The sequence below is a fragment of the Ceratotherium simum genome, chromosome 27, assembly GCF_057802395.1.
Source record: "Ceratotherium simum simum isolate JZ-2026a chromosome 27, ASM5780239v1, whole genome shotgun sequence".
Taxonomy (NCBI): Eukaryota; Metazoa; Chordata; class Mammalia; order Perissodactyla; family Rhinocerotidae; genus Ceratotherium; species Ceratotherium simum.
This window is the reverse complement of record NC_141926.1, coordinates 4,689,540-4,717,492: the sequence shown is the minus strand read 5'-3', so window position 1 is coordinate 4,717,492 and position 27,953 is coordinate 4,689,540. Positions and strand designations below refer to the sequence as shown.

Here is a 27,953-nt window from a genome sequence, read left to right as displayed (position 1 = left end):
ACCCTTAAGTGGCTATTCTTACTACCCAAACAGAAGGGCTTTATCTTTACTTTCATAAATTTAAATGCTATCATTAGCCATTATCATCCAAGTTCAAAACATAGCAATGAGACTGTGACTCAGAACAAAATACAGTACAAATTTATTGACTCCAATCATTCCTAGTTGATTTAAGCAAAGTAAACAGACAATAGAATTGGATACAAATAAGCAATGGATTAACATTAGATAGAAATCCTATTTTACTACGAATTTTCAGTCCAAAAAAGCTTATTTCTAAATAAAATTGAACAATGATTTACCCTGCTAGGGCATATGTCAACAAAATATACAGAATTATAAAACCCCATTTGTTTTTAACAATAAGTATTTATTCAATGAAACTTTTGAAACAGTCTTGGATTAATGTCATTAAGAAATTATCACCTTTTGAAAATTAATATTAACCAAGTATAACTTTGTGGAAAATCTGGACAGCACTAATGACTAAAGAGCAGTGAATTCAATTATTTTAAAGATTTACAGTAAAATCCTTTGGTTCCCAAACAATTGTCTCTAAAAGGAATTTTTAGAAAATCTCACATGAACTTATTTTTTTCTCCTCCAGAATCTAGACATGGACTGCTTGGTTTTCTCCCCAGTCCCGTGGAAATACCACACACTAGAGAACACACTGGGAAGCAGAGAATGAGCATATTAAAAAGTATGCAAACATCAAACTTCTCAAAGTGCTAAAGCCACAAGAGAAAGACCTATTTTTACAACTTAAAAAAAAGCCAGTGTTAAAGAACTTATTAAAGAATATGTGTTAGCATTATTTAAATCAATAATGCTTTTCACAATTATTGCAAAAAAATCAATGAAACATCAGAAATAGAAAAACTGACTTACAATATTCCAATATTAGTGCAATTTATAAAGAAACCTGTTATGAATGACATGTAATTATTTTTGTAGTAAGAAAATTCAAATAATTTTACTTCCTAAAGTTCCAGATTATGGTTGTACACACACACACACACAATTTGTGGGAACAAAGGCCGACTTTAGAGTAGTTAATTCTCCTGTCTCTCACTCACCCTGACTGTCCAGTTGGCCTGTAGATGGAGACACCCCCCCACTTCCACAAAAGGGCACATTTTTATTCTTGTCTCTGTTTCTACACTCAGCATCAACGGCTGTTGTGTGGATTACATTACCACCGATTAAGTGCTGGGGCATATTTCTAAAAAGAGGCTGTTACGATCCATTCCAAAACAGAAAACCAAGTACCACGTACATCTCCCCACAAATGCAAATAACATCATTGTTGAATTGTTAGCTGTATATTTTGACAGAATTATAAATGCATACTAACTGTAACTAGTTTTGAAGGTGAACATTCTATTAATCTTGAAATATTACTATAAAAAAATGCAGTTACCTCCATTGCTTACTTTGATAAAAACACATTTTATGGTGTTCCTCCCTCCCTCCCCCACTTGAAGAAAATGATTCAATAGAAAGTTCTCAGATTAGCAAAGAATATATTAAAACATCTTACATTCTTTCCACAACTGCATAAAAGTAGGCATCCTGAATACTTACAAGGAATAATGAGCTTTCTAGCTTTTCAAAAATCAATTACAATCAGAAAAAACATTTACAAGAATATCTTTACTAGCTAAAGAGTCGCAACAATGAAAGTTGCAACAACTTGCCTACTGGCTGAGAAAAACGTTGTTAAAAAAACTGTTTGCTGAATAAAGCAATTAAGGTGTCTTTCATTATTTTACTTAACACTTAAAATAGTTACAGGAGTGGAAGCATATTTTATTTTTTGACCACCAAAATAAACTCTTCCAGCCTAATGCTTTTCAGGTACAGTATAAAAAATAATAGAAAAACCAGAACTGCATTATAAATGTTTTTGGTTCAAAATTTTATTTGAAATCTTATGTTCCTTGCCTAGACAAAATGTGAATGAACAAGACAAAACACTGGCAAAATTTTTAAAATCTAACAGATATGCAGAGCCTATATTTAGGTCAAAAATATTTTTTTCTAATTAACATTATTAAAAAATCTTCAAAAATGTAGCATAAAGGTTCAAGTCCTGGGATACTGGATTTACAATGCCAAGATACTGTGCATCACGGAATTATTAGATACTCTCTGAGGGACACTGTCTATTTTGAAGAAGTGACAGCTACCAAGGTTGGTCAGAGTAAGAAATACCACCTTACACAGGGAATGAATTCAGTGAACAACAATCCATCCTTATGTTTCACGTAAGATCATATGCTTTAGTTTTGTCCTTAAAATGCATAGATTTCTTCAAGAAAATATAAAGACGGCAATAATCAGTAACTGCAACGTAATCTTATTTTCCTCTCTCCATCAAATTTAAGTAAGAAAAATAGGAAGTAACCACTTAAATATTTTGGGACTTTTAATAGTTTTCAAATGAAGGGCAAAATTTCCATGATGTACAAAGTCAATTATTTTACAAAAATCCTTGGGTTTCAATAACAAGAATATCTTTCCTACTACTGGTATGGAATGTGGGTAATGAGACTGATGAGTACAGAGTTATTTTCTGCTAGAGCACAAATTTAAGTACTCAGCAAATTATTTTTTAGTCACAGTTGATTTTTGACAGATAGCTTGTAAAAATAATGAATAAACCTGGAGTCTTAATCCATATCACTACCTTAAGAGGATTATGTAGTTTCAATAACATTTCTACTCTTATATATCTACCCCCCTCCAAGTAAAATAAAAATTTTGCCTTTTGAACACTCCCATTGGACTTTGGATAACACCTACTGAAAGGCTTCTAATGACAATCCACAGAATAGGAAAGAAAAAGAAGCCCAAACCCTACGGACCAAAATAAGTAGCAGAAACTAATTTTGGACCCGTCAGCACTTTAACACATATTTATGAAATATTAAGCTGTGACTTAAAAGCAGAATGGCTTCACTACGGATGTTTTACCATGATAAACTCCAACAAATGCTAATGGAAACCATCACAAGACAGGGAGGCAGGAAATTGTGTATTCTATCTATTACTCTGGAACAGCCTGTGGAGACTGCAGTGCGGTGTTTCTCCCTCTGCTTCAAGTTCCTCAAGTCAGCGGTAATTTGGAACCGAGAACTGCTCGACTGACTCCACGGGTCTGGGGGCTATGTAAATATATGTCCGACCTTATTTGTTACACTAATGTTGTTAAATTAGAAACAAGTGCTGTGTGTTATCTTTGTTCTTTGTCCCAAATACACTCAGATTTTCAATTTGTGACAGCATAAATCAGAGGACACCACACGTGTGCAGCCTTTCGAACGCTGGTCTGAGTTTAGAACCGTGACGGGTACACACAGCACAACCAGTGGTTTTGATCACAATGCCTGTGGCCACTGAAGCTCTTGTAAACTGACCAGGAGGCCTTCTGGAAATCTTAATCTTTTCATTTCCCAAGTCTCCCACCATTAATTATATTAAATGACCCAAGAGCAAGTTATTTTATAAAAATTTAAGTATTACTATTGCTGATTTAAATTTCTCACAATTTTCATACAAAAAAAAGTTCTACGTGACCACAAAATACCAAATATTTATTTTTATCAAGTGTCAGGATAACTTATGAAAGTTGAGGTTTATCATTTTTTTTATTGCTAAAAAGTATTCTAAGATCTAAATCAATACTGCAAACTACTCCACTTCTTCCTGATACATTTGGGACTTAAGAACATGGCTAAGATTTAACTAGAACTTAGGTGTCTGATATAATCAAAAGAAGAAATACTTGAATAGTATTTCACTAATTGCAAATCAGTAAAAAACCAAAACAACCTCACTTGAAAGATTATACTGACACCGTGGATGAGGAACCATGCAAACAACCAAGGTCAACCAAATGCCAACAGCAATGAAGTCAAACCATCCTGTGATGATAAGGTCCAGAAGCACAATATTTCTTAGAGTTTTTCTAAGTTGAGTAAGGACATTACTAATTAATATCAGATTACCTCAAACTTATATTCAAGCACAACAATTTCCAACCTTTATTATTTTTAAAAAATATTTTGTTTCTTATGACACATTTCACAATTCAGGTTGAAATCTGGAGGCCGTCTCCCCTTTCATAACAGGTGAAAAGGGGCGGTCTTAATTGTGGGTTTGTTCGTGACTCCAAAGACTGAAGGCAGTCTTGAAGGTCCTGTGGCAGAGCTTACACATGAACTGTCTTTTAAAGGTGATGGCTGACAGGGGTGGGGCATGGTAAAACAGCGTGTCTGATTCCTGGGGTGCGAACAGCTTCTCCGAGGCGGGGGCCGGGCTCTCTGACAGGCCCGTGGGACTGTCAGGCTCCAGGGGCTGGATCTTGGGCAGCGGTGGTGGCGGGGGCAGAGGTGGCGGCGACGGCGAGTTTGTGGGAACAGGGCACACTTCCGATTCTTTATGCGCCGAGTCCTCTGAGGCCTGAGACATATGTGTGTGGGACTGGAAGTGACTCCACAGCCGGAAATTGGTGCGGAAAGCTTTGTTGCAAACGTGACAGATAAAGGGTTTCACGGAACACAGAAGCTCCTGGTGCCGCTCCAGCTGCTTGTGCGCTGTGAACGTCTTGCCACATTTCTCACAGGGCCACAGGCCGGGGTCCTTGCTGGAACCTGCTTCTTTGCGGGCTGCGCTGGCCTCAGGTGCCTCTTCCTCAGCCTCCTCTACGGGCTCCTCTTTGACCTGGATTTTCAGTTGCTTCGAAAGGCTAAGGTCTTCAGGGAGACAGGAGGAATCTTCCGAATCAAAGTTCACTTGCTCGGAACAATCACTGAAGACATTGTCGTCTTTTGCCGTGACCATGTGGTTTGTTTTGTGAGGCTCGGGCTGGGCCTGGGGCCTGGAAGAACCAGTGACTTCACCATTGTGGTCCAGGATGGGTAAAGAGAAGTTTTCGGCCGGTGCCATGGTGTTCTGATTGTGGACTTCGACTTGGTGCCGCCAGATGCTGAAGGAGGACTTGAAGGTGCGCATGCACTCCAGGCACGTCAGCTTCTTGTACTCACACTTGCTCTCGTGCTCGTGCTTCAGCTCGGGCGAGAAAAACCTAAGGCTGCAGTAAGGGCAAACGGTGGCGTTGCGGCATAATCGCTCGTGGTTGCCTTGTTCTAGAAGAGAAGAGAGCTCAGCGTTACAGAGGCGGCACTGGTAAACCTCCTTGTTTTCTACTGGACTTGCAAGAGGAACGTGCTCTTTTGGCTTAGCAACTTTATTGACTCCAATGGGTTTTTCTCCCGGGTGCATTTTTATGTGCTGTTTGAACTGCGAGAGAAAACGATAGGCTTTTCCACAGTAAGTACAAATGTACGCTCCTTTGGCTCGCGACCTCAGGTTCCGCTTGATGGCTTGTGCTGGGGAACTACTCTGTCCCTGAAAGCCAGGCTTGCTGCGCCTTAACTTAATGATCAGGGCTTTCTTAATCTCTCTCTCTCTCACTATGTCAATCAGCTTTCTTTGGAACTTTTCATCCAAAACGGCATGTGAACTAGAGGCTGGTGACGGGTTCTTCACTATGCCGTGCTGGGTCTGACAGTGTGTCCACACTTTGAAGTTGGTGTGAAACCGCTTGTGACAGATGTCACAAGCATAGGGCTTTTCTGGGTTATGGTACATGTTAATGTGACGGTGAAGACCTGCTGTTGATCTAAAGATCTTAAGGCAATGTTTGCATTTAAATTTTTTGTTTGGTCTTGTTCCCTCCAACTCACCAAATTCATCTTTATTCAAGTCAGAATCTGGAAAATCTGCATTGAGGAGAGTGGGGCTTGAGCCCTCCTCACAATTGTCTTCTGATACGGGAGACCCGTGCTCATCCACTTTGAGCTTCTTAAACGGCAGTCTTCGGTCTGCCTGGAACCTCCTTTTTGCTGGGAGCCTGCTCATGTCTTTTTGGTCGTCTTCTGTTTTCAGAGAAATGTCTCTCGTAACGGAGGATGCTGCCGTGGCGTCTCCCACGGTGACTCGGATGATGTCGGAGGGATCTGACAGCGGGCTGCGGGGCTCCGTCTTGATCCGAACCTCGGTGACAGGCGGGGCACCCTCCCTCTCTGTCGACTGAGAGGCACTGAAGGACCTGAGGCGGTGTGGCTGTGGGACTGGGGTCCGGTCATCGAGGGCTGATTTTTCACTACAATCTTTTAAAGATGACTTTTGAGATAAAGCACAAAACACATTCCCTGGTGCATCGCTTGACACTGAAGATGAGCCCTGGGAAGATTTCAAATCTATTGAGGGTGAGTAGACAGGAACCTGGCTGTCCATCGACAATGACCGCCTGAGGAGACTCTTAACAAGAGGGCCGCTTCTGTCGATGCTTTGGTTTCCAGAACCAGATCCACTGGAGGGGATCACTAACCCCAACTTTGAATAGTACAACAAGTTTCTATCTTCACCTGGACCACTTCCTTTGTTCATTTCTTTCAATAGATAGGGAGTCTCTGATGAGCTCTGAAGAGACAAAACAGGTGGCCGTGGTCTTTTCAAAGCCAGCTCTATGGCTTTTCCTCTGGGAAGCTGACCACTCACCCCTGGTTTGTCATCCACCGCCTCTCTGTCTTGCAGGGGCTTTGAAGGCAGCACCGCGTTCCTTTTCACCAAACTGCTTCTATTAGGATCATCCAGAGATCCAGAGTGCTCAAGAGACTTTGCATATCCCACAGAACTATCTTTCGGCCAACTCTTTTCTGTTAAGGACAAATTGTGAAGGGGTTCAACTGGTTTGGGAACATGTGGCTTACTGGTGTTGGTCTTGACGGCAAGGTTAGGTGCGGGCCAGGAGGTATGGCTTGGATCAGATGGATTCTGACCAATAGTTTTTCCTTGTGCTTCGTTTCTACTTTGACAAACAATGACACTTCTCTTTTGAGAACTGTTTTCATCATCTTCTAGGAACACTTTTTTTCTGTTGGGACATGTTGGAAAGGGGGCTTGAGGTGTTTTAGAAACGATGTTAGTGAGAAAGGAAATCCCAAGGCTGTAGCCTAGTTCTTGCACAGCAGCAAGGCTGCTTTTCTCGACAAATAAAGATGAAGAATAAATGTAGTTCAAAACATTATCAAAAGCATCTGGTTCACAAAAGTCAAGCTGAAATACAGTTTGTGACTCATTCTCCCTGTTTGTGAATAAACTCTGAAAGTATTCACTGCTGGCAGCCAAGACATTTTTATGAGCTCGAAATTTCTGGTCTCCAACGATCAGGAGCACGTCACACAGCTGTCCTTTGAGGCGCTCCTCGTTGAGGGCACTCAGGAGAGAAATGGCGTGTGCCGGGTTGATGTAATGCAGTAATCCGTCCATTGCTTGGGCTTATCTGGAAGACACAATGTAAAATCATCACAGACAATGTCGTGAGGTCTGCAAAGATGAACTGCTCCTCAAGGGCAAGGAATGCTAGCTGTTTTTTCATAGGTGCCAATATTTAGCAGATTATAGGCAAACAAAAGTTTTCTGGGTGAACAATCTTATTTAAATAACATGGAAAATATAAAGAGACAAGCCTCATGGCTTAAGTAGGTCATCAATCATTAAAACCGAAGAAGTTTAGGAACAACAGACTGTAACATAGGCATTTTTATACCATCGGAAGGCACCTAGAACTTGGCAGTTATGTAGGGAAGCAATATTTGAAGATAAAGGTTTACTATTTACAGTCCTTATCCACTTGATGCTGGGTTCCATTCCTTATCAGTTCAAAGAATAAATGTGAAGTATTGGAACCCCTAAAGCCCATAATTCTGAAAACATATCAGTTTTATTACTGGATATAATTAGACGCAATGTGAATTGTTAACAATGAGTTATAAAGTAGAGGTCTCACTAGACCTTTAAAAATAGGAAAGAATTTGGAAAGAGAAAAATCATTTGCTAATTACTACTGCATCCCAGTGTTTAACAAAGGTTAGAAATGGTAAAGAATAAAAAGAGTTTGCTTTCTTTCTTACCTAAACACCTTGCAATCGCTTGAATTTTCTTACCAAATTACACTTTCAACAACAGCACAAAGGAAACTTTGGCCTGGATCTAAACTTAATTATTACTAAGTCTCAATTAGGGGTTTGAACTGAGATTTCACTGAGATTCTCTTCAAAAATCTAAAGGCCTAGCGGTGGACACTGGGGTTGAAATGCTGGCTCCTCCCTGTTGTCCATTAGCCTCTCTGATTACCTGGTCCCTCACGGGAACTGGGAGCAAGTGTGCCCTCCTTTACGGTTGTTGCAAAAATCAGATGAGCTAGTATCTCATACATAGTAAGGACTCAACAAATGTGCAATTAATTTTCAGAAATTGCGGGATTAATAGGCATTTAATTCAGTTTCAAAGAAAATGGGTCCAGATTAACTCCACCCATGCTCTCGATGAGGATAAAGCCATTTCGTACGGAGACAATGCCTGATTCTCCAAATCTGACCCTTCACCTTAGACTTCTGCTATGGTAACAGCTTAGCCCTCTGGTTTGATTTTATAATGCCATCTTTTCTTTAAAATAGTTATGACATTTATTTTTAATATCAAAATGGATTCAAACTAAGACTATTTGTGACAGTTTTATCATTCTCCAGAGAGCAAGCTGTAGATGTATGAAACTTGGCACCCAGCATATCTGCAGGTTCTCCTTCGGCTTCAAAGGATCAGCCTTTGCTGGTCGACCAGCATCCAGCTCTTCCAAAGAGCACACAAAGAAGAGTCTGCTAGGCCACCAACCTGCAGTGACCGAGGACAGCATACAAATTTAATTTTATGCGGACTCCCTGTTACGGTGCTGACTCAATTTAACTGGCTCAGAGGCATGATTCTGCTTCCAGGGACGATGCCTGCAGCCTGTCCACAAACAACCGCCTTGGCCAGACCGTACCAAGTTTCTGTTCATTCCTGCCCACCATCACTTCACACCAATGGTAAACTGTAATTCCTCTCCTTGTGATTGCTTGTTACAGATATTTTCCCTTCCTATTCCTTTTCTGTTAGCCATTTTAATTTCTCCCTTAATTCTACTATATTGTCTTTATAATCACACATCTATTTATGTGCAAAGAAACCCTTGTCATCTTTTACGGAGGTCAGCAGAGAAAGAAAGAAGCTTATAATGTCACACTTACCAACTCAGCTGCATGATGAACAGTTTTTAGTGCAAATAATTTTTGAGAAAGCTAGTTCAGATGTCACCACAGGGAAAAGCAACAGATGCAGAATCAAAAGCTTGGACAAGTACTTTACAAAAGGGTTTCTTAAAATCAATTTAGTGGTTTGAAATTAGCAATAGAAAAAATAAAATGACTAGGGCAGAGCAGAAGATGTCAGAATGCCTCAAATGTAGTAAGACTAAGCTCTTCTGAAACTTCTGTTCCAGTTATGTGCATACATAGCCACATACGCATACACATGCAAGTGAGCACTGGGTTAAGATGTACAATATATTCCTTCCTGTGGGTCGGAGTTAAGACAGTTTGAAAGTCAGTGCTCTAGGCTAATCTACCTCTCTGAGCCTCAGTTTTCCCCACTGTAAACTAGGAACAATAGCAGCTACCATATAATGCTATTGTGAGAATTAAATGAAAAAATAGTAACTGCTACCATTTACTCAGCACCTACAACACACTACAAATTGTACCAGGAACTTCACATGTCATTTACTCACTCACTCATTCAACAAAATGGCATTTGCGAAGGCCTGAAGGAGGCAAGGCTGAACCACGAGGGAAGAGTACTACAAGCAGAGGAAAGAGCCAATGTAACAGTAGGACTGGAGCAGAGAGCTGAGGGAGCCATGGAAGACGACATCAGAGAAGCACGCGGAGACACCGCAGGGCTGGGTGGACCACTGCAAGAAGTACACTTCTTACCAGGAGTGAAAAAGGCAGCCACTGGAAGATTCTGAGCAGAGGAATGACAGCGACCTGAATTATGTTTCAAAAAGACCGCTCTGGCCATGTTGTTGAGAATGGACCATGGAAGGTAGGGCACGGGGGAAGCTGGGAGGCCAGCGAGGAGTCCACTGCAATGATGCAGGTGAGACATGATGGTGCCTGGCCCAGGGTGGCAGCAGTGGAGGTAAAGGCAGTCATTAGGATTTCTAATGGATTGACTATAGAGGATAAGACGGTGAGGAGTTAAGGATGTCTCCAAGGATTCTGCCAGAAAACTGGAAGGATGTCCTTACTTATGATGAAGTTTGATAGAAAAATCCGTTCAGATTTTTTTCAGGAATTCAGTTTTGATATTGCAAATGTGAGCAGGAACCTCTTCATTAACGTACTCTTCGTGGGCATCTTTCCCTGCTTCACCTTCCCTACAACCTTTCTTGCGCTTCCTGGGATCACGTCCCAAATACACATCTACCACTGAATCCTCGTCTCAGGGTCTGCTTTTGGGGGAACCCAAACTAAGACACCAAGGGAACCTGAAACTACAGGAAGAGGCTCTGGATCTATGTGAGGACTAAACCAAGTGAGATTTTCTACGTCTCTGGAAAGGAAGCAAATGCTACTCCACGTACCATCTGCACCCTATTCCTAAAGGGCATAAAACAACATTTTCTCACCTTTCATTGTTCAGAAAAGTTTCCTTCCTTTGCTTTCTTCAAATTATCATGATCCCTGTTTTTGTTCTAAGTAACCACTTCTAATCCCTTGAACCACAGGCTTCTATACTCTTTGAATTAAAACAGCTGGGAATTAGGGAATAAGTCGTCACTCAAAGTTGAGTTGTAAGAGAAACAGTCACTGTTCCTGAAAATTATTTGGAGTTAAAACTATTCATTTGCCTATAACCTCCATTTAGAGTGATCAATGAGACTCCCTGCTTGAAAACTGGCTAAGCATGTCTAAATTCCTGATATACTAGTGCAGAATAACTCTACAGTATTTATTTTCCATTCTACCCATTCAACCACCAATCAGTTTATAACAGCTAATACTTGTGTGCTTACTCTGCCACATACTACTGTAAACATTTTTCACGCATTAACTCAACATTTACAGCAAGCCTAGGAGGTACTATTATCATCCCCATTTTACAGATGAGGAAACTGAGGCACAGAGGGTTAAGTAACTTCCTCAAGGTCACAGAGACAACAAGCAGCAGAGCAAGATTCTACCAGGTGTTTTGGCTCCCAAGGCCATGCTCTTGACTCCACACCATACTGCCTCTAGTTACCTTTTAATACTCACATGACCACCTGAGCTAGGCACTGTCATCATTTCTGTTTTATAAATTAGAAACTGAGGCACTGAGAGGACAAGAAATGTGCCTAAGGTCACCCAGTCAGTTGGTAGTGGGGCTGGGAGTCTGGCCTCAGAGCCTGGACACTTAGTCATCACGTGACATGCTTCTCATACTGGACGCCTGTCTAGTATGTGCTAGAACTGGCTAGACATGGAGGAGATCAGTGTAAACAGGCATGGTGCTGCCTACAGTCTTCAAGTCTTGTGTGGACACAGGAGAAGTCAACCGCCATCACACGCATCTAGCGTGCTAAGCACGGACGGGAGTGTGCAGAGGTACAGACGGAGTATAGGTGACGGCATCGGATGCGGTGAGGGGCAGGCAGGGAAGGCATCCTACAGAAGAGGCCTCCTGAACAAGCAGGACTCAGAGCGCGTGGGAGGAGTCAGGAAGAAGGGTGAAGGGCATTTCAAGGACAGGAGCAGTGTGTCCAATACCACAGAGACAAGATGGAGCCGTGCCTGGAGCCAAGGACACGTGGAGGGGAGGGCAGGCGATGAAGCTGGAGCGGCGATGGAGGCACGAGGGTCCTGGAGGCCACTTGAGGATTCTAAGAGGGGCGTGATTCTTCTACCCTCTCCAGTAGGCCAGGACAAAGGCTCTGGGTGTCTGGAGTGACAGGAGAGCGCAGGGCACCTTCATATTGGGGCCCTTACTTCTACCTTTAGTTCAAGTACTAAAACTTAAAAACAATGGCCTTTTTCCTGGTCTAGCTGCAAACAAGGAACATTTTGGACTTTCGTGTTTTAATGACAGTAGGTATATTTACAGCGTTTAACAACTAAAAATATAAAATGCTCCATTAAGAATGCAGGCAAAATGGGGGGAAAATCACCAGTGCTGAATGTTATGCGAGAATCCAGCAAGCCCTCTGTGGCTGCTGGATGTGCATACTGAATTCTCAAACTCTCCTGCTTTTTCTGCCCTTCAGCCCTCAGAAAAGGCTACCTTTGTTGTGGACGTACTTTCTTCTCCATAAATCTGCTGGCTCATCAAACTCCAATTTCTCATGTATGTTTTAATTATGAATAATCAGGACTTCTGACTTATAGAAGACAGTGCATCACAAATTTAAAAGCTCTCATGTATAAATACATACTGCCACTGGGTCCACGTCCCGGGCCTTTTCCACTGCTCATCTTGACCTGACTCATCAGGGCAGGACTTCTTGCTACCACTTTAGTCATGCTGGAAAAACCTTGGCACTCTTAAAAGAAAAGTGGGTGAAATGTGGAAGAAAAGGCCCGTTTACGATTGATAGAAAAAGCTGGGAGGAAATCCCCCAGGAAAACCAGATTCTGAAACAGGGCTGGCTTGCTTACCACTTGGATCCTTGCACACAAATATCTTCCCAAACTCTGCCTGAGCTGTTTCTATTTCATGTTGTTTCCTGGAATTTCAAAATGAGAGAATCTTTACAGTTAACAATTCATGGAAGTCATTGTAGCTCCACGGAAAAAGATTTCAAATCAGTCTACTTGTCTCAGATCCTGGCTTTGCCACCTTAATTAGGTATGTAACCTGGTAAAGATCACTTGACCTTTCTGAGTACTATCCGACCACATAGGATTTTCATGAAGAACAAAAGATGTAACATGTTCGCAAGCTCCTAGCATACATAGTGTTTCCTATATGGCAAGCACGCATTTTATTTCCTTCCTCTCTTCCTTTCCTGAACGTCTACGTGGGGTGCTAAATGTCACGTATCACAAGAGGTGCTGCTGCCCAGAGATGAGTGAGCTGGCCGGCTGCTCATTCTCCAGTAGCACACACTCCCTGGTAGGACAGACATGTAAAAATAAAATACAGTGAAGGAGACAAAAAGTGCTAAGAGAATAATGATTTCAGGAAGCAGTTCATTTGGCCAGGAGGTGGGAGGGTGGATGAGTGAATGGTGGGGACACCTCCTCACTCACTTGACTACTGTACTAACCCCAAAGGTTCCATTCTTTACCTTTCTACTTCAGAAACTTTTCAGAAACACACAGCTGATCACGCCAGGCCGTAAAGACTCCCCAAAGCTTGCTCTGGCCTGAAGGTCCAATTCCCCAGAATGGCTACAAAGCCCTTCACAACTGGATTCCAGAAAATTATTTCATATCATCACCTCACATTCCTCAGGTACTAAACGCTAAGAGGAGCAGAGAATTCATATCTTAATATAAATTAATTCCATGCGAATAATTTCCTCTTTACATCAATGTTCGATCAGTTGCAGAGAGTTAAGACTTTTAGGGGGATGGAGGGAAGGTAGGCAATTTGGGAGTACAGAGCATGCTGGGGAGATAAACAGAAGAAAGCAAAGCACGACTAAGCACTCAGATAAAAGGACACTAGAGGTGAGTGAGGGGCCCAGAAAGGGAAATGGGAAGGGACCAAATGACCTCGCTGACTTTCAAGTTTTAGAGACTAAAACTCAGGCTGCTATCAGAGCTAAGGTACATTATAAACCAAATTCGCTCCAGGACTAGCCCACAAAACCCTTACTACCAGTTCTACAGGTAAATGTCTCTTTACATCGCAAGCATTAACCTAACACTCAACTCTGGGCACACAATCCTTTGGAATATTGGAGACTGCTTATGCAGTCCTAACCATGACACTGGACAAAAGGAGGAATGCCCGTCACAGAAAGCAAACACCTGGTTAGGAAACCAGAGCATCCACGTCTGACTCAAGTATAGACACGCATGCACCGGTCACCCCAACCCTCACCTCCGGATTCGCCCTGACTCTCCCTCTGACTTGTCTATTAGATGTGACAGGAGGTCGGCTCTGAGTTTCGGTCTTATCATCACTCCCTCAGTGACAATGCAGACATCCAGACATTATCTAAAGCTCCTCAGATTTCAAAGCTAGCCTCGTTTATTTGATCTTTCGAGAGCAGTAATGTCACTCCCTCGGATCCCATCTCACCGCCTGTTCAGTCTCTCCGGGGAGGGTCTGATGTGGGTTTAGGGGTGCACTCTGCTCTATCAGCCCAACGACTCCACTAGCGCAGGCTCTTCATTTGCACCTCACTCGGCCGAGCAGCCTCTCTTGTTCGGTTCTGGCCCCCCGGCAGCCACTCGTCCTCCTGCCGGACAAGGCCCCTTGATCTGGCTTTGGAAGAAGCCCCCTCACCCCCTGAGCGCAGTCTGATGCGCTGCTCTCCCCCAGCTCAGGGGTAGGCACACGATGAGAGGAAGACGGGCCTGAGGACAATGACAAAGGCAGGGAAGGAGTGGGGCTGATTTACCTCGGCAGTGGCTGAAAACGCAGCCTGCCAGTTACCTTGGTTTTCGTCCTTCCTGGCCCAATTCTTTAGCTTTTCCTTAAAGCTCCAGAGCAACCCTATATCTGTACAATAAATTCCGTTTTCTATTCAAGCTAGCCTGTCAGTTTCTGTTCTTGTTATTCAAGGACACTAACTAATATATTTCCAACTGGTGCTCATTCTTCCTGCCATGCCCTCCAAATCTGTCCTTTATAATACTGCTGCTAGACCGAGCTTCCTAAAACACAGCTGTGATAATCCATCAGACGGACACATTAAGTATTACTAGCATTAACTCAACTTATTGACTGAGTTCCTACTATGTGCAAGACATGGTGAGACACACTTGAAATGCAGGGGAGCACAAAACAGACAAGGCCCCCACTTTCTCATGAAGTAAATCAGACGATAAACAAGAAAACAAAAAAGACAACTTCAGACTATGCTGAGTGCTATAACGGAAATAAACAGGGTGCCGTGACTGGGTGAAGTAAGCAGGGCTTAGAAAGGATGGTCAGGAAATGCCTCCATGTGCCATTTTAGCTGAGACCTAAGACCTGAGTGAAAAGAAGTAACAAAGTAATAAAAACGATGGTTCTCCATTAGGTTAAAATGCAAAATTTTAAAAACATGCACTCCTAGGCTCTGTAAATCTGGTTTCCAACTACTTTGTAAATTTTCTTTTCCTTCACTATTCCCTTCCTGCTTCAGATACTTTGTCCCTGAGACACAATCTGTACATCTTGCTACTTCCATTACCCCGTCTGGAACGTCCTAGACCTCATCTAACCCCCTGCCCAGCACTCCACTCAGCGGAACACCAGTCATCTTTCAAAGCTCAGCTGGAGTGCCAATTCTTCCATGAAGCCTTCTATCATGGGCTGGATTGTGCCCCCCCGCCCCCTCCTCAAATTCATATGCTGAAATCTTAACCCCCGGCACCTCAGAATGTATGTGTGCTTGGAGAGGCTTTAAAGAGATAATTAAGTTACAATGAGGTCACTAAGGTGGCCCCAGTCCAATATGACTGGTGTCGCTAAAAGAGGAGGAGATCAAGCCATAGACACAGAGGGACGACCAGGTGAGGACAGCAAGAAGATGGCCATCTCCAAGACAAGGAGAGAGGCCTCAGGAGAAATCAACCTTACCGACACCTTAATCTCGGACTTCTGGGCTCCAGAACTGTGAGAAAATAAATTTCTGTTGTTTAAGTGGTGCTCTGTCATGGCTGCCCTAGCAAACTAGTATACCTTCCTTGACTACTTTAGTTTATAACAAGTAAACACCTTTCAACTCCTGTGTTACGCTGCGTGGCAGCATTTACGTAGTGCTTATTCAGTGCCATATATTGTTAGTTGTTTGTCTCCCCAACAGAACCATAAGCTATTCAAGGACTAAGAATCTATTTAATATCTTTTGACACTGTTCACAATGCCCAATGGTATCTTGCACAACAATAAATACTTGTTGATTTTTCTGTACTGACACTCTAATTAAACACAGGTGTGGAACACATGCCTTTTACTTGTTTTCCTCATGTAAAGCTGGTCCCATCACTGCCCTTTAGAACACTATACTGATTTTTCTATTACTTCCTAGGTGAAATCCGAACTCTAGAGACTGACATACAAGACTCTTTGTCATTCTGGTCACAATTCTTCTCTCCACCCTTATTGGACACTCCTTACTATCCACCTTACAAATTCACACACCCAATTTCCACCACCTAAAATAGCTTTCTTACTGTTCCTTTACTTGGCCAACTTCTACAGAAAGATCCGGCTCAAACGGCACTGTCTGACAAAGCTCTAGTAATCTGCCCCGAGCCAGCAGCTCAGTCATCTAAACCATTACAATCCTTCATCTCTGCAGCAAGAACACCATGACTATTCTGAGTGATGTGCTTTTCTCTCTCTCTCCCTCAGGAGAGTCCCTAAAAGGAAGAACTCTTGTTTTCACCTGTGTATCCCTAAGGCCCAGCACAGGCCTGGCCAGAATCTACCGGGCGAAGAGAGAAAGCACCACACTCCCGGCTGGCGACGCGGACTTCCTCACCTTTATCGTTCCAGCGACTGTTCCAGAGCTCAGCACGTGGCCGCTTCTTTTGCTTTTTCTACGAGCTCTTGGGGCTTTAATGACTTCTGGATGATGACTCCCAAATCTATATCTCTGCTCAGACTTCTTCTTTGGGACGCCAGCCTCTCAGGTGTGCAATGAACACTTCCATCACAGCATATCCACATGTGCAGGATGGTGTTATGACCCACGCCCCTCGTACTGGCCCCCACATCTGCCTGTCCTCACATATTCCCTATTTAGTTTGGGGTCTTGCCAACACCAGTCTCCCAAACCAGAAACCTCTTTTCTTTCCTTTCCAGTCAGTCACCACAACCTGTCAAACCTCACAAACAGCTCTGGAATCCGCTCTCCACATCCCCCTTGGCTTTGGCACCCACTACAACTGTCCTCGTCATCTCCTCCTCACTCAGAGATGCCCTCCAGGACTCAGCCCTCTCTCCTCACACACCTAATATCCCCTGCCATAAACCGCCTGTAAGTTCCTCAGGGCAAGGTCCTTTTCAACTTTTACATCCACAGAATGAAGCACACTATACATTCAATAAATACTGTTAAAAGGAAAAATGAATTAAACATCAAGTTACTTTTAAGTAAACCAATGCCCCAAATTTCTACTTTCTTTTTAACACCACTACTTAGGGACATTTAAATTCAAACGTAAGGACTATTAGTCATTAGAGGCAGATGAGGGATTTACTCCAAGCATCAGAGGGAAAAAGTTTTTAAATACAATTGTCAAGGAGAAATCTTTCTAAATGGATTAACCCACTTTCTTGCCTTCTCACACAAGGTACGCAGAACCTAACGCAGGCTCCTTACTGATGACTCAGGGTCATCGTTATGAACAATCACTGGACTATGCTGTAATACCCTGACACCCTCGGATGCCAGAGGTGAGCAGCGCTGTGAGCTCTTGCACTAAAACACCCCAGGCTGCCACGCTGTGCGGGGTCTACCATCTCCCCCATCTCCCCACTGTCGGGGAATCCCGCAGGAGACCCTGTCTCTATGATCCCCCCACTCCACACGTGCTGCTGAGTGGCCTTCTCCAAAGCCACGCAGCCCTGTGGCTGGAGTGCACAGCAGCCGGGGCGCAGGGCCACGACCGAGGGCTCCCCCATGGTCAAAGCTACGATCTTTGCAGTGGTCTGGGCGGTGAAAACCCATGACAAGACCACGGGGCCTCCGGCCAGCCAGCGGCAGCCTCTGGGCCGGGGTCTGCAGATCCCCGGGTCTGGACCGCCCTCCCCACCGCCTCTGGTCGCAGATCTCGGACTTTCCCAAGTGGGGAACCACCCAGAGCCCAGAAGGAAAGCTGCGTCCACGGAGGCGCTGTGCTCTGCGGCGGGCGTGGAGCCAGAGCAGCAGGTCTCCCAGGGATCTGGAGGAAAAGGGGCGCACTCGAGTCCCGGGGTCCGGCGGAGGACCGGCCAGGAGGCGGGGCGGGAAAGCCCAGTTAACTCCGGTTATTGGTCGTTTGCGCCGGCGGCCGCCAGGGGTCGAGTGGCAGCAGGTGGGGGATCCCACCGCCCCCAGCTCCCGCGCACACCGGCCGGTCCCCACCTATGCCCGGGAGGTGAGCACGCGCCCTGGCCGGAGGCATCCCGACCGTTCGTGCAAGGCGCGCGCCGAGCGAGACCGGCGGCGTCCACCCCCAGGGGCACCTGACCGGGCGAGGGAAGCCCAGTGAGGGACAGAGCGTGCGCAGTAGCGAGGGCGAGGCCAAGTGCGGGCAAGGAGCATGCGCACTGTGAAGGCACAATCGGCTACGTGGGGGCCCGGGGCATGCTCGGTGAGCGCCGAGCCCGGCGCACGCGCAGAAGCGCTCGGAGCCCGCAAGCCGCTGGTGGAGAGAAAAAAGAGGAGAGAAATCACCTCAGAGTTACGTCAGGAAAGGCCGCGTTTTGCGGGGAGGCTGTGGCCTCCCACGGGGCCCCGCAGTTCTCCTAGAGCAAGGGACGTGACAGTTACTCACCGGTCTTCAGCCGCGAGGCAGACGCCGGGCCCCTTTCCGCTCACACTCGGCTCGCGCGCGCCGCAGCCGCCGCTGCCGCTGTGATTCCATCCATCTTGAATTTGACGTCATCCCACACCAGGGATGAGGTCATCGCAGGCAGCGCTCGTCACGTGCGCGGCGCTGTGATTGGCCGCCGGGCGGCGGGGGGCGGGGCGAGGGAGGTGCGCAGCGCGGGGGGCCGGGCGGGGGCGGGCCTGACAGGAGCAGCGCCGCCGCCGCCGTCTCCGCCGCGTCGTCTCACGCGCCGCTTCCGCCCGGTGCGCTTCCAACGGCCGCCGCCCGCGACCTCCTCACGTCCGGCCTCCGCCAGGCGCGCGCCCCGCACGGTCCCCTGCTGGAGGCGGGCGGTCCCGAGGGAGGCGGCGGCGGGAGGGCGAGCATCGCGGAGGCGCGGGCGCGGCTCGGCCCGGTGGTCCCGGCGCCCCGAGGACACGCTCGCGGCGGCCGTGCGCCCCCTCCCGCCCCGCGCGCCCCGCGGAGGCCGGTTCTCCGCGGGCCGGGACCCGCGGTCGGGGTCGCCGGCGGTGGTGGGCACCGGCGCCTGTGCCCTCGGTGACCCTCGGGGAGGAGGGGGTCTCCCCCCCGGCGGTGGTGGGCACCGGCGCCTGTGCCCTCGGTGACCCTCGGGGGGGTGGCCGCCGCACGGGTCCGCCGGGAGCTGCCCTGAGCGCTCGCATTTCCTCCCCCCTGCGATCCTTTCCCGGGGCCCCGCTCCTAGTGACTGGAGGGGACGGTCAGGGCGTTGGGGTTTCTTACGCTTGAACAGCTGGGGTGGCTGCTCCCATCCTCAGCCTTGGAGGGCACCTGCTTGCACGGGCAAAACCTCCACTTCCAGGAGGCGTCGAGGTTGGGGATCACTGGCAGTTAACTTGTTTTCTCTAATATCAACTCTCATTTGCTATCTGTTAGACTGTTAGCTTTCTTGCCTGAATATTGCAAGTCATTAACCAGAAAACTCATTTCACTTTCAATCAAAACCAAACAATTAGTATAACAGAAATGCCAGACTGTACACTTTAGCTCTAAAGAAAGGTTCTGTTAGACAAACTAAATAGAACATCTTGATGTGCTCCCCAAAGCCAGAACAGATCAGATTGGGAGGGGGGAGGAGATTGCCTTCTAAAGTGATATTTTTGGACTCTCAGGGCCGGCCCCGTGGCTTAGCGGTTAAGTGCGTGCGCTCTGCTGCTGGCGGCCTGGGTTCGGATCCCAGGCGCGCAGCAACGCACCACTTCTCCGGCCATGCTGAGGCCGCGTCCCACATACAGCAACTGGAGGGATGTGCAGCTATGACATGCAACTGTCTACTGGGGCTTTGGGGGAAAAATAAATAAAAAAATCATTAAAGTGATATTTTTGGACTCTTAAATTCCTGGATTTTAAATCCCTGTTGTTTAATATTTTCCAAATGTCTGTTAAATTTTCAAAGACATTTAATTTTTTTTTTTTAAGATTTTATTTATTTATTTATTTTCCCCCCAAAGCCCCAGTAGATAGTTGTATGTCTTAGCTGCACATCCTTCTAGTTGCTGTATGTGGGACACGGCCTCAGCATGGCCGGACAAGCCGCGCGTCAGTGCGCGCCCGGGATCCGAACCCGGGCCGCCAGCAGCGGAGCGCGCGCACTTAGCCGCTAAGCCACGGGGCCGGCCCACAAAGACATTTAATTTTTTAAAGTTGAATTTATCCACAGGACGCCAGGTAAAATAATTTATGAAATGTTCAAGGAGTATGTGTGAGAAATAATCTAGCATTAGGTTGGTAAAAATTAAAAACTTGTTCCAAAATTAACAGTTCTATCATCAGTTGTTTTAGTTTCACTAATTTTAAGAGGACTCAGTCTCAAAGGAAGGATCTTGCACCTAAAACTTTTCTCCTATGACTGTTGAAAACTTTAAAAAGTGTCTGTATTTTGAACTGAATGGTGGTAGAGCAAAAAGCGGCTTGGTACTTAAAAGGAGGCAGAGTGCCACAGTGACTGTGAATCTTTCAAAGGGCCTTGCGTTTTAGGGTCCCCCGCGATTAGACTGGGCGAGCACATTGTTATCCCTGTGTTACAGGTGAGAAAACGAATTCTGAGCCGTGTGTCAAGAGCTGGACCTGGAAGCCAGGTTTTCTACTTCTCAGTGTGCGTACTATACCATGTGCCAAAAGCCATCTCCCTCTACCTGTGTCCATTTCTAGCTGCATCAGGAAGGTGTCTCCCCGTTAAGCCATGTGATCAGGTTTTGCCCTCCCCATTTCACTGAAACGCACCTGACTGCTAAGTGCAGCAGAACCTACTTTTTCAGTTGACCTCTTTGATTTGTGACCCTTTACCAATTCCTTCTTCGTACCTACTGGCTTCAGTGATGCGTCATCCCCCTGGATTTTCTACCTCTTCTCTGACCTCTGGTGTGGCCTCCTGTGCGGGCTCCTCTGCCCCTGCCCGTCCTCTCGCCTTGGGTTCCCGAGGTTCTGAACTCCGCCCTCTTGTTGCACTCACCCAGTGCAGTCTCAGCCGTCGCTGGGACGTTAGCCCAGCTGCCTGAGCCGGGACCTGGGCATCTCTGCCTGTCTTTTCTCTCTGGTATTCAGCCTATCACCAAGTCTGCTCCGTCTGCCTCCTGAATGTTTCTCTGAAAGTGCAACCACTTTCCACCCCAACGGCCTCCTAGCTGCTGCCCCAGCCTCCAGGGTTTTTCCTTGTTAATCCACCCTCATATTGCAGTCAAAGTGGTCTTTTCAAAAAGCAAAAGGGATCCTGCCACTCCCTTGCTTAAATTTTTGATGGCTCTCAGTTGCTCTAAGGATGACATTTAAACTCCATAATGTGACCAACCAGAGTGATGACTTGGGCCCCCTGTAATCCTGTGTCTCCCCCGACACCCACACAGACACACACACCTTCTCTATACAAGTCATGCTCTGTCTCTCGCCTCTGGGTGGCTTGTGTGTTGTTCTTTCCCCCTGAGCTGTTTCTCCCTGTGCCCCCCCCCATACCACCATGCAAGCACCACTGCTTGACCTTGATAATTTCATCCTGCTGGCTCATGTTGCTTCCTCCAGGATTTCACCACCTCCCTCCCCCCACCTTTACCTCCTCAGCCTCCTCCTGGGTTTGGTGCTCCCCCTCTGTGCTCCCATAGCACCTCGTGTAGCTTGTACACCATGTGTGCATATGCTGTTGGATTTTCCTGCCGTACCCTCCCATCACCATAGTGGGCTTCTTGTTCACCTCTGCCTGCCCAAGGCCTGGCGCGGTGCTCAGCTTATAGTAGGAGCACAACGTATTTTACTGAGTGTTATCCGTACACTGATGCATCCCGACAGAGTCTCTAGCACCATAGACATGTATATTTATTTACACACATTTCACGTCATTTATGTAGCCAGTTTCTTACTAGGTATCACCATCTGGATAACCCACTGCTATGCGCTCAGCAAGCTCACAGCTGAATTTCCTGTCTGCCTTCTATCCTCCCTTAAGCCTTTTCTTCCTTCCCTGTCCCTGTCCTACTTAATTAATGGGGCTGCCCTCTGCCCTGTCACCCAAGCCAGAAACTTGATGGCTATTTTAGACTCCTCTCTCCATTTCTGCATTCAGCCACCATGAAGTCCCATCAGTCTATATCTTCAGTGCCCCTTACATCTGTCCTCATCAGCCCTCCTGCTGTTCCCAGCCTCCAGGGTCTGTGGCCTATCATTGTAGCCACTCAACCACGTTCCGCTTCAGTTTTGCTCCTTCTCTTCCCAGTCCAGTCTGTTTTCAGTCAAGTTTATCTTTGTAAATGCAAATCTGATGTCATCTGCGGCCTCAGGGCTGGGCATGGCCTACAAAGTGCTTTCGACAGGGCTTGCTCTCTGCTGCCCCACTTCATCAGCTGCTCTGGCCTCGCACAGCTGGAACGGACACGGACTGGATGCCCGTTTCCTATTCAATCTGCTGGCAGATCCGGTTTCTCTTTCAGGCATCAGACCAAGGCCTCCTGCCTCTGTGCTGCCGTCGCTCCACTGTACCATCTATTCGTCTATTATGTACTGGCTGCTGGCGGGCCAGCTTCTCCGCTAGCTTGTGGCTCCTTGGGTGCAGAGGCCGTGTCTGTTACCCTGTGTGTTCCCAGAGCTTTGGCCTGTTGCTAGGGCCAGTTTTCCCTCAGCAGCTGTGTTACAGTGGTGTCTGATTCCGTGGTACAGTTGTGCGTCGCACAATGACAGGGATACATTCTGAGAGCTGTGTTGTTAGACGATTTCCTCAGGTGAACTTCATAGAGTGTACTTATACACACCTAGACGGTAGAGCCTACTACACACCTAGGCCATATGGTACTAATCTTGTGGGACCACTGTCCTACATGTGGTTTGTCGTTGACTGAAATGTTATGTGCTGCATGACTGTATTAGTAATACTATAACTTGGTTTACTTGCATTTCTTGTACCGAACACACACGGCCTCTTCATAGATTGGGAGGGAGGTCTATATGGGTTTAAAAACATAAACCCCTGCGGATTTGGAAGTGGGAAGTTTTGTCAGCTCTGATTCTCTTAACCATCCATTTCATTTTGAACATGCGTCTAGATGTCCAAATTTGTCCAACCTGTGGGTTGGGATGTTGTCCCTTTAAAAAATCAGGTTGGGGTAGAGGGTGATGTATTTGTTTCCTGTGGCTGCTGTAACAAACTACCACAATCTCGGTGGCTTACAACAGCAGAAATTGATTCTTTTATAGTTCTGGAGGCCCGAAGTCCAACATCAGTATCACTGGGGTGAAATCAAGGTGTTGGCAGGACTGTGCTCCCACCGGAGACTTTAGGGGAGAATCCTTCTGTGTCCCTTCAGCTTCTGGTGGCTGCTGGCATTCCTTAGTTTGTGGCCACATCACTCCAATCTCTGGTCATATTGTCTTCTCTCTGTGTGTCAAATCTCCCTCTGCCTCTCTCTTATAAGGACACATAGGAAGGCATTTAGGGCCTCCCGGGTAATCGAGGATAATCTCCCCATCTCAGGATCTTTAACTTCATCACATCTGCAAAGACCCTTTTTACATATAAGGTCACATTACAGGTTCCAGAGATTAGGACCTGCTATTTTTGGAGGCTTATTTTCAACCCACTACAGATGAGGATAGTATTCCTATATGCATGTTAGCACTAGGGGAAGCATATGATACAGAAAGGAGCGAAAAGTGAAGAGAATGGGAATGGGAAGTGGTGAAATGTTAGATTGCTGTGTAAATGGACTATGACAGCCACCTTCAATGTGAACGCCACATCAAATGCTCAATTAGGCTCAGACTGGACTGGGCCATAGCTCGCTCTCCAGTGTGGTTGAAGTTGGGTCAGGTTAAGTGTTGATCCCACTGGGTTCTCACAACTGGGAAGCCTTGTCTTTAAACATTATTGTAAGAAAGGAGGGTACAAAGCTGAAATACCTCCCCAACCAGAATCATCAGTCTGCCATGTGCTTCCCTTTCTCGGAAGGGCCTGATTGCCTCTTCCTCTCTTCTCACCACCCTGGTCCTTAAAGACCAAAGACACCTCAAGGTCCTCCAGTTCAGTAGACCATTGCCACTAATGGTAACTGGATTGTGTCGACACCTCCAACGGTTTTGCCTTAAACAAGATTGGGAGAGGACATTGTATGTGTGTGTAACAGCAGTAGTAATTCTGGGTATTTGGTTATGAACTGTGTACAGCAAGAAAATGGATTTAGATGGGATTTCTTCTGTGTTATTCCATAAATTGCTATTATGAAAGGAGGTGAAGAATGCAATTCCTTTAAAATCTGCACCATGGGATTCCTTTGGTAAAGAATGGATCTACATCCCCAAGGCTGTGGACTGGGGTGAAGGATGACAGCTAGTGTTGGACAAGTGTCTGCTCTCAACTGTGACCTGATCTGCACAGCCACCCTGCTCTTTAGGAATGATAAATCCCATTTACACACCAGGAAAGTGTGGCTCATAAAGGCTAGGAGGTGGAGGAGTGGGAGTTGGAACCAGATCTGACAGCAAAGTCTGTGACCTTTCAAATGAGCTGCTCTGGGAGTATTTCAGATGTGTTGGGTGGAATTTGTTAGTGGTCAGCCCTTTATCTGCTTTTTCTACTAATGGGGAGGGGTGAACCCAGAGCACAGAGCTTCGGGTAGATGACTTGGGAAGGGAGAATGGTGTGTGCAGATGGGGATAAGCTGGAAGGAAGCAAGAAGCATGGCCTGTGTTGGATGAGTGAGTGAATTAGTTGATGAGCGACGTAGTCTATAAAGAGGGAGGCATGTGGGGATATGGGTCAGGTCCGTCTCTTGGCCATCTCCTTTTCTCCCTCCCTGCCTTCAGCTTTATGATTTATGTTCCTGTCATGGCCCAGGCTTTGGGACTGGGAAGATGAATACCACATGGTCCCTGCCCTCAAGGAACTGGCATCCTCTCTGGGGAAGTAGCCGTGAGTCATCAATCCAAGTGGTGCATGCTCTGAGACTTGTGTGTGCTCAGGACTGGGAGGCACGAGGGGAGGCGGTTCTGCCTCTCCCAGGGACCCAGACGCGGGGCAGGGCCGGAGGCTGGTGGTGGCCATGCCAGCCTCTGTCCTCAGTGCCATGAAGACGAGCTCTGGAGTCAATCAGGAACCTCCTTCCTGTACAGTGGCCACACATCAAGGGGATCCAGCCTTGTCCCTGACATGGGCTGTGCTGATTCCCGGACAGGCAAGAGGAAGCTGACTGTCTTCGTCCTGGATTTCTAGACCCAGACGCCAGATTGTGGGAGAAATGATGAACTCACCAAAGGGCATTGGTCTGGGTGGCCCTTTCCAAACAGCAGCTTACACCGTGTATCTACAAGCGACATGGTGGTGTTTCTTAGCACAACATTTCAAAACAGCTGAGCACCTCTGTCCAATCGAGACGTGAGGATTCTTGTGGTTCTGTGCACATGATGAATAGATGGTTAAAAATGCTGACTACATTTATCTGACCCTGAAGCTATTTTTAAAAAAGACCAGGGATGTGACTGGTTTTTGTTTGTTTCTTTGTTTCTTTTTCCTTTCTGTTAAAAAAAAAAATCTTGGCAACTTGAGAGCTTTACCTCTTCTCTTTGAGTAAGAGTCAGCCTTATTGACCTTGGTCCAGAACATGACTCACCCTATTGAAAACAGAAATATGAACGTGCATTTAAATGTGATTTTAAAAGTACTTACTGTACTTAACCGTCTCCAAGATTCATTTTGATATTTGGTATGTTTTATGCTATCAATTTGAGGCATTTAAATGTCTTAAATATTTTTCCCCACATTTATGTTGGCATATTGATTTTAGAACTAGACTTGCTAAAACATTATAGAACTTGAAGTTTGCTTACGAAGCACTGTCATAAAAACTGGGTGAAATGATTTAATCTGTTTTCTCCATTAGGGAGCAGGCTCTCCCCCCCAAAATGTGACTCAATTGATTTTGTACACTGTCTGGTGCCCTGATATCTGTGAAATTACTACTTCTAAAAATAGAGGCCCTGTTCCTTCTACGCTTTCTTTCTTTCTAAGGTAGGCAAATTATTGTCAACGTTCCAACACTTTGTAAACTGAAAGGTAGTACTGACCAATGACCAAGAACCACCATGACGTCATCTGAGGTTTAACTAAGTCTGCATGTTTAATTCATTTGACATATTGTTGGCTATAATGAGTCTAGAATTTTCAAATAATGGTTGGAAATATCCCCTCCAATTTTTGACTTATAAAAATCAACTAAATTTTAAAAATAAGATGTTTGGACTTGGATGATAAGGAGATAAGGGAGAAAAAATGTTTGGGCATCCCTTCGAAATCTGATGTCCTTTTCAGATTTAGTTATCCCCTCACATTCAATGAGCTGGAGTGGTTTCATCATGATGGCATGCTTGTCAAGATAATATTACCACTATATTATCAGCAGTATATCAATTATTCTGAAATTAAGCACTGTGCTGTTTCTTCTGGGATTTGAAGTTAGCTCATCAGAATTCTGTATTAAAGCTAAAATCTCCTCCCAGTGCTACAGGAAGGGGGCCCTCACTGTCTTTTAGTGGCTAGTAGAGTGAGTGGCCTACCTTGGGGTCAGGTACCAAAAAAAAATCTACGTGGCCACCAACCCAATTATGCTATGGTGAAAACCATCAGTTGTTTTAGCAGGTATAAACTAACCTTCAGGATAGCATTGCTCAGATAATGTTTTAAATGGGACCAAATATGTACAAAAACGTAGAGTCAATAAGCAAAAATTATACCAGTGATTCATCACCAAATATCTTATAAAAAACAAAATGTCACGAAGTTGAGCTATTGTGGAGAATATTAACTGAAAGTGAAACGCCTTCACGTCTGAGCAGTCATGATAATCGTAGGATAAATGAGGAAGCTCCACTCCGTGACTGAGAAACTATGATTTAATTGTGAAATCAGGAAAGATGAACAAAGAAAGTGCCACTAGTGACAGTGAATGCAAACAGGAGCTGTAGTGATTTTGCTAGGCGTGCCTGGTCTGGCTGAGACAACGGCCACCAAAATACATGTGGTGCTCATTTTTTAATCTTTATAAAGGTGGCACCGAGAGGCAGATCAGGCAATGCTGAGGGCGTGGTGGTGGAGATTATCAGTCCTGGGTTCACGTGCCAGCTCTTCAACTTAATAACTGGGTGACCTTGGGCAAGTTGCATAACCTCTGCACCCTGCAGTTTCCCCATCCGTCAAATGGGATCGTGGGTAATCTCCAACTCCTCGGGTCTGTATGAAGATTAAATGAGACAATGAAGGTAAAATGCTTAGCACTGCCTGGCATCTAGTAGGCATTCAACGAGAATTAGATATTATTGTTGTTATTTCTACTCCCTTCTTAAAGCACTACTTTCAGATTGAAAGTCATTCCAGAGACAAATCATCAGATCTGGAATAAGCACAGATGGAGGTGGTCCTGGAGTGGATAATTCGAGTGACTAGCAAGATGCCAAGGTGCAATGGAGTCAGTCTGGGAAGATGCTGTCTGGGACGATACTGAGTATGAGATTAAAAAGTGATGATGCAGATGACCAAGAAGGTCATACTATAAAGACAGAATCTCTCATGTGATATGACCTATGTGATGATAAATTGACAGAAATAATTTGTTCGAAAACTCATATTTTCAGATTTCAAAATAATTATGGCAATAGAAAAGCCAGGGAAAGTGAAAATTGGTGCTTACAGAAAAATGCAAAGAAATTCTGTACAAATCTATACTAGTTTAAAAATAGGAAATCAGCAAAGGTTGCTAATTAAAGTGATATTAAATTTGGGCAAGGTGGAAGACTTCACAGTATGTTTGAGCAAAGGCGTATTAGGGACACTGG

At 45.5% G+C, this 27,953-nt stretch overlaps 1 protein-coding gene across 5 annotated transcripts; it reads right to left on the bottom strand.

Moving 5' to 3' along the window:
- Window positions 1-119: 119 nt before the first annotated feature.
- On the bottom strand, window positions 120-18,701 carry ZBTB21 (zinc finger and BTB domain containing 21). Of its 5 annotated transcripts, none has more exons than XM_087418052.1 (3): window positions 18,576-18,658; window positions 16,577-17,148; window positions 120-7,354 (listed from the first exon to the last, which is right to left on the bottom strand). In XM_087418052.1, the coding sequence occupies exon 3, from the start codon at window positions 7,339-7,341 to the stop codon at window positions 4,153-4,155; it is 3,189 nt and encodes a 1,062-aa protein (XP_087274178.1). In that variant the 5' UTR covers window positions 7,342-7,354; window positions 16,577-17,148; window positions 18,576-18,658; the 3' UTR covers window positions 120-4,152. The 5 variants fall into 5 exon arrangements, with proteins under 5 accessions (XP_087274178.1, XP_087274179.1, XP_087274180.1 ...); XM_087418053.1 differs by lacking the exon at window positions 16,577-17,148 and adding an exon at window positions 12,588-12,655 and having other exon boundaries at window positions 18,576-18,656; XM_087418054.1 differs by lacking the exon at window positions 18,576-18,658 and having other exon boundaries at window positions 120-5,153; window positions 5,754-7,354; window positions 16,577-18,568.
- Window positions 18,702-27,953: the final 9,252 nt, after the last annotated feature.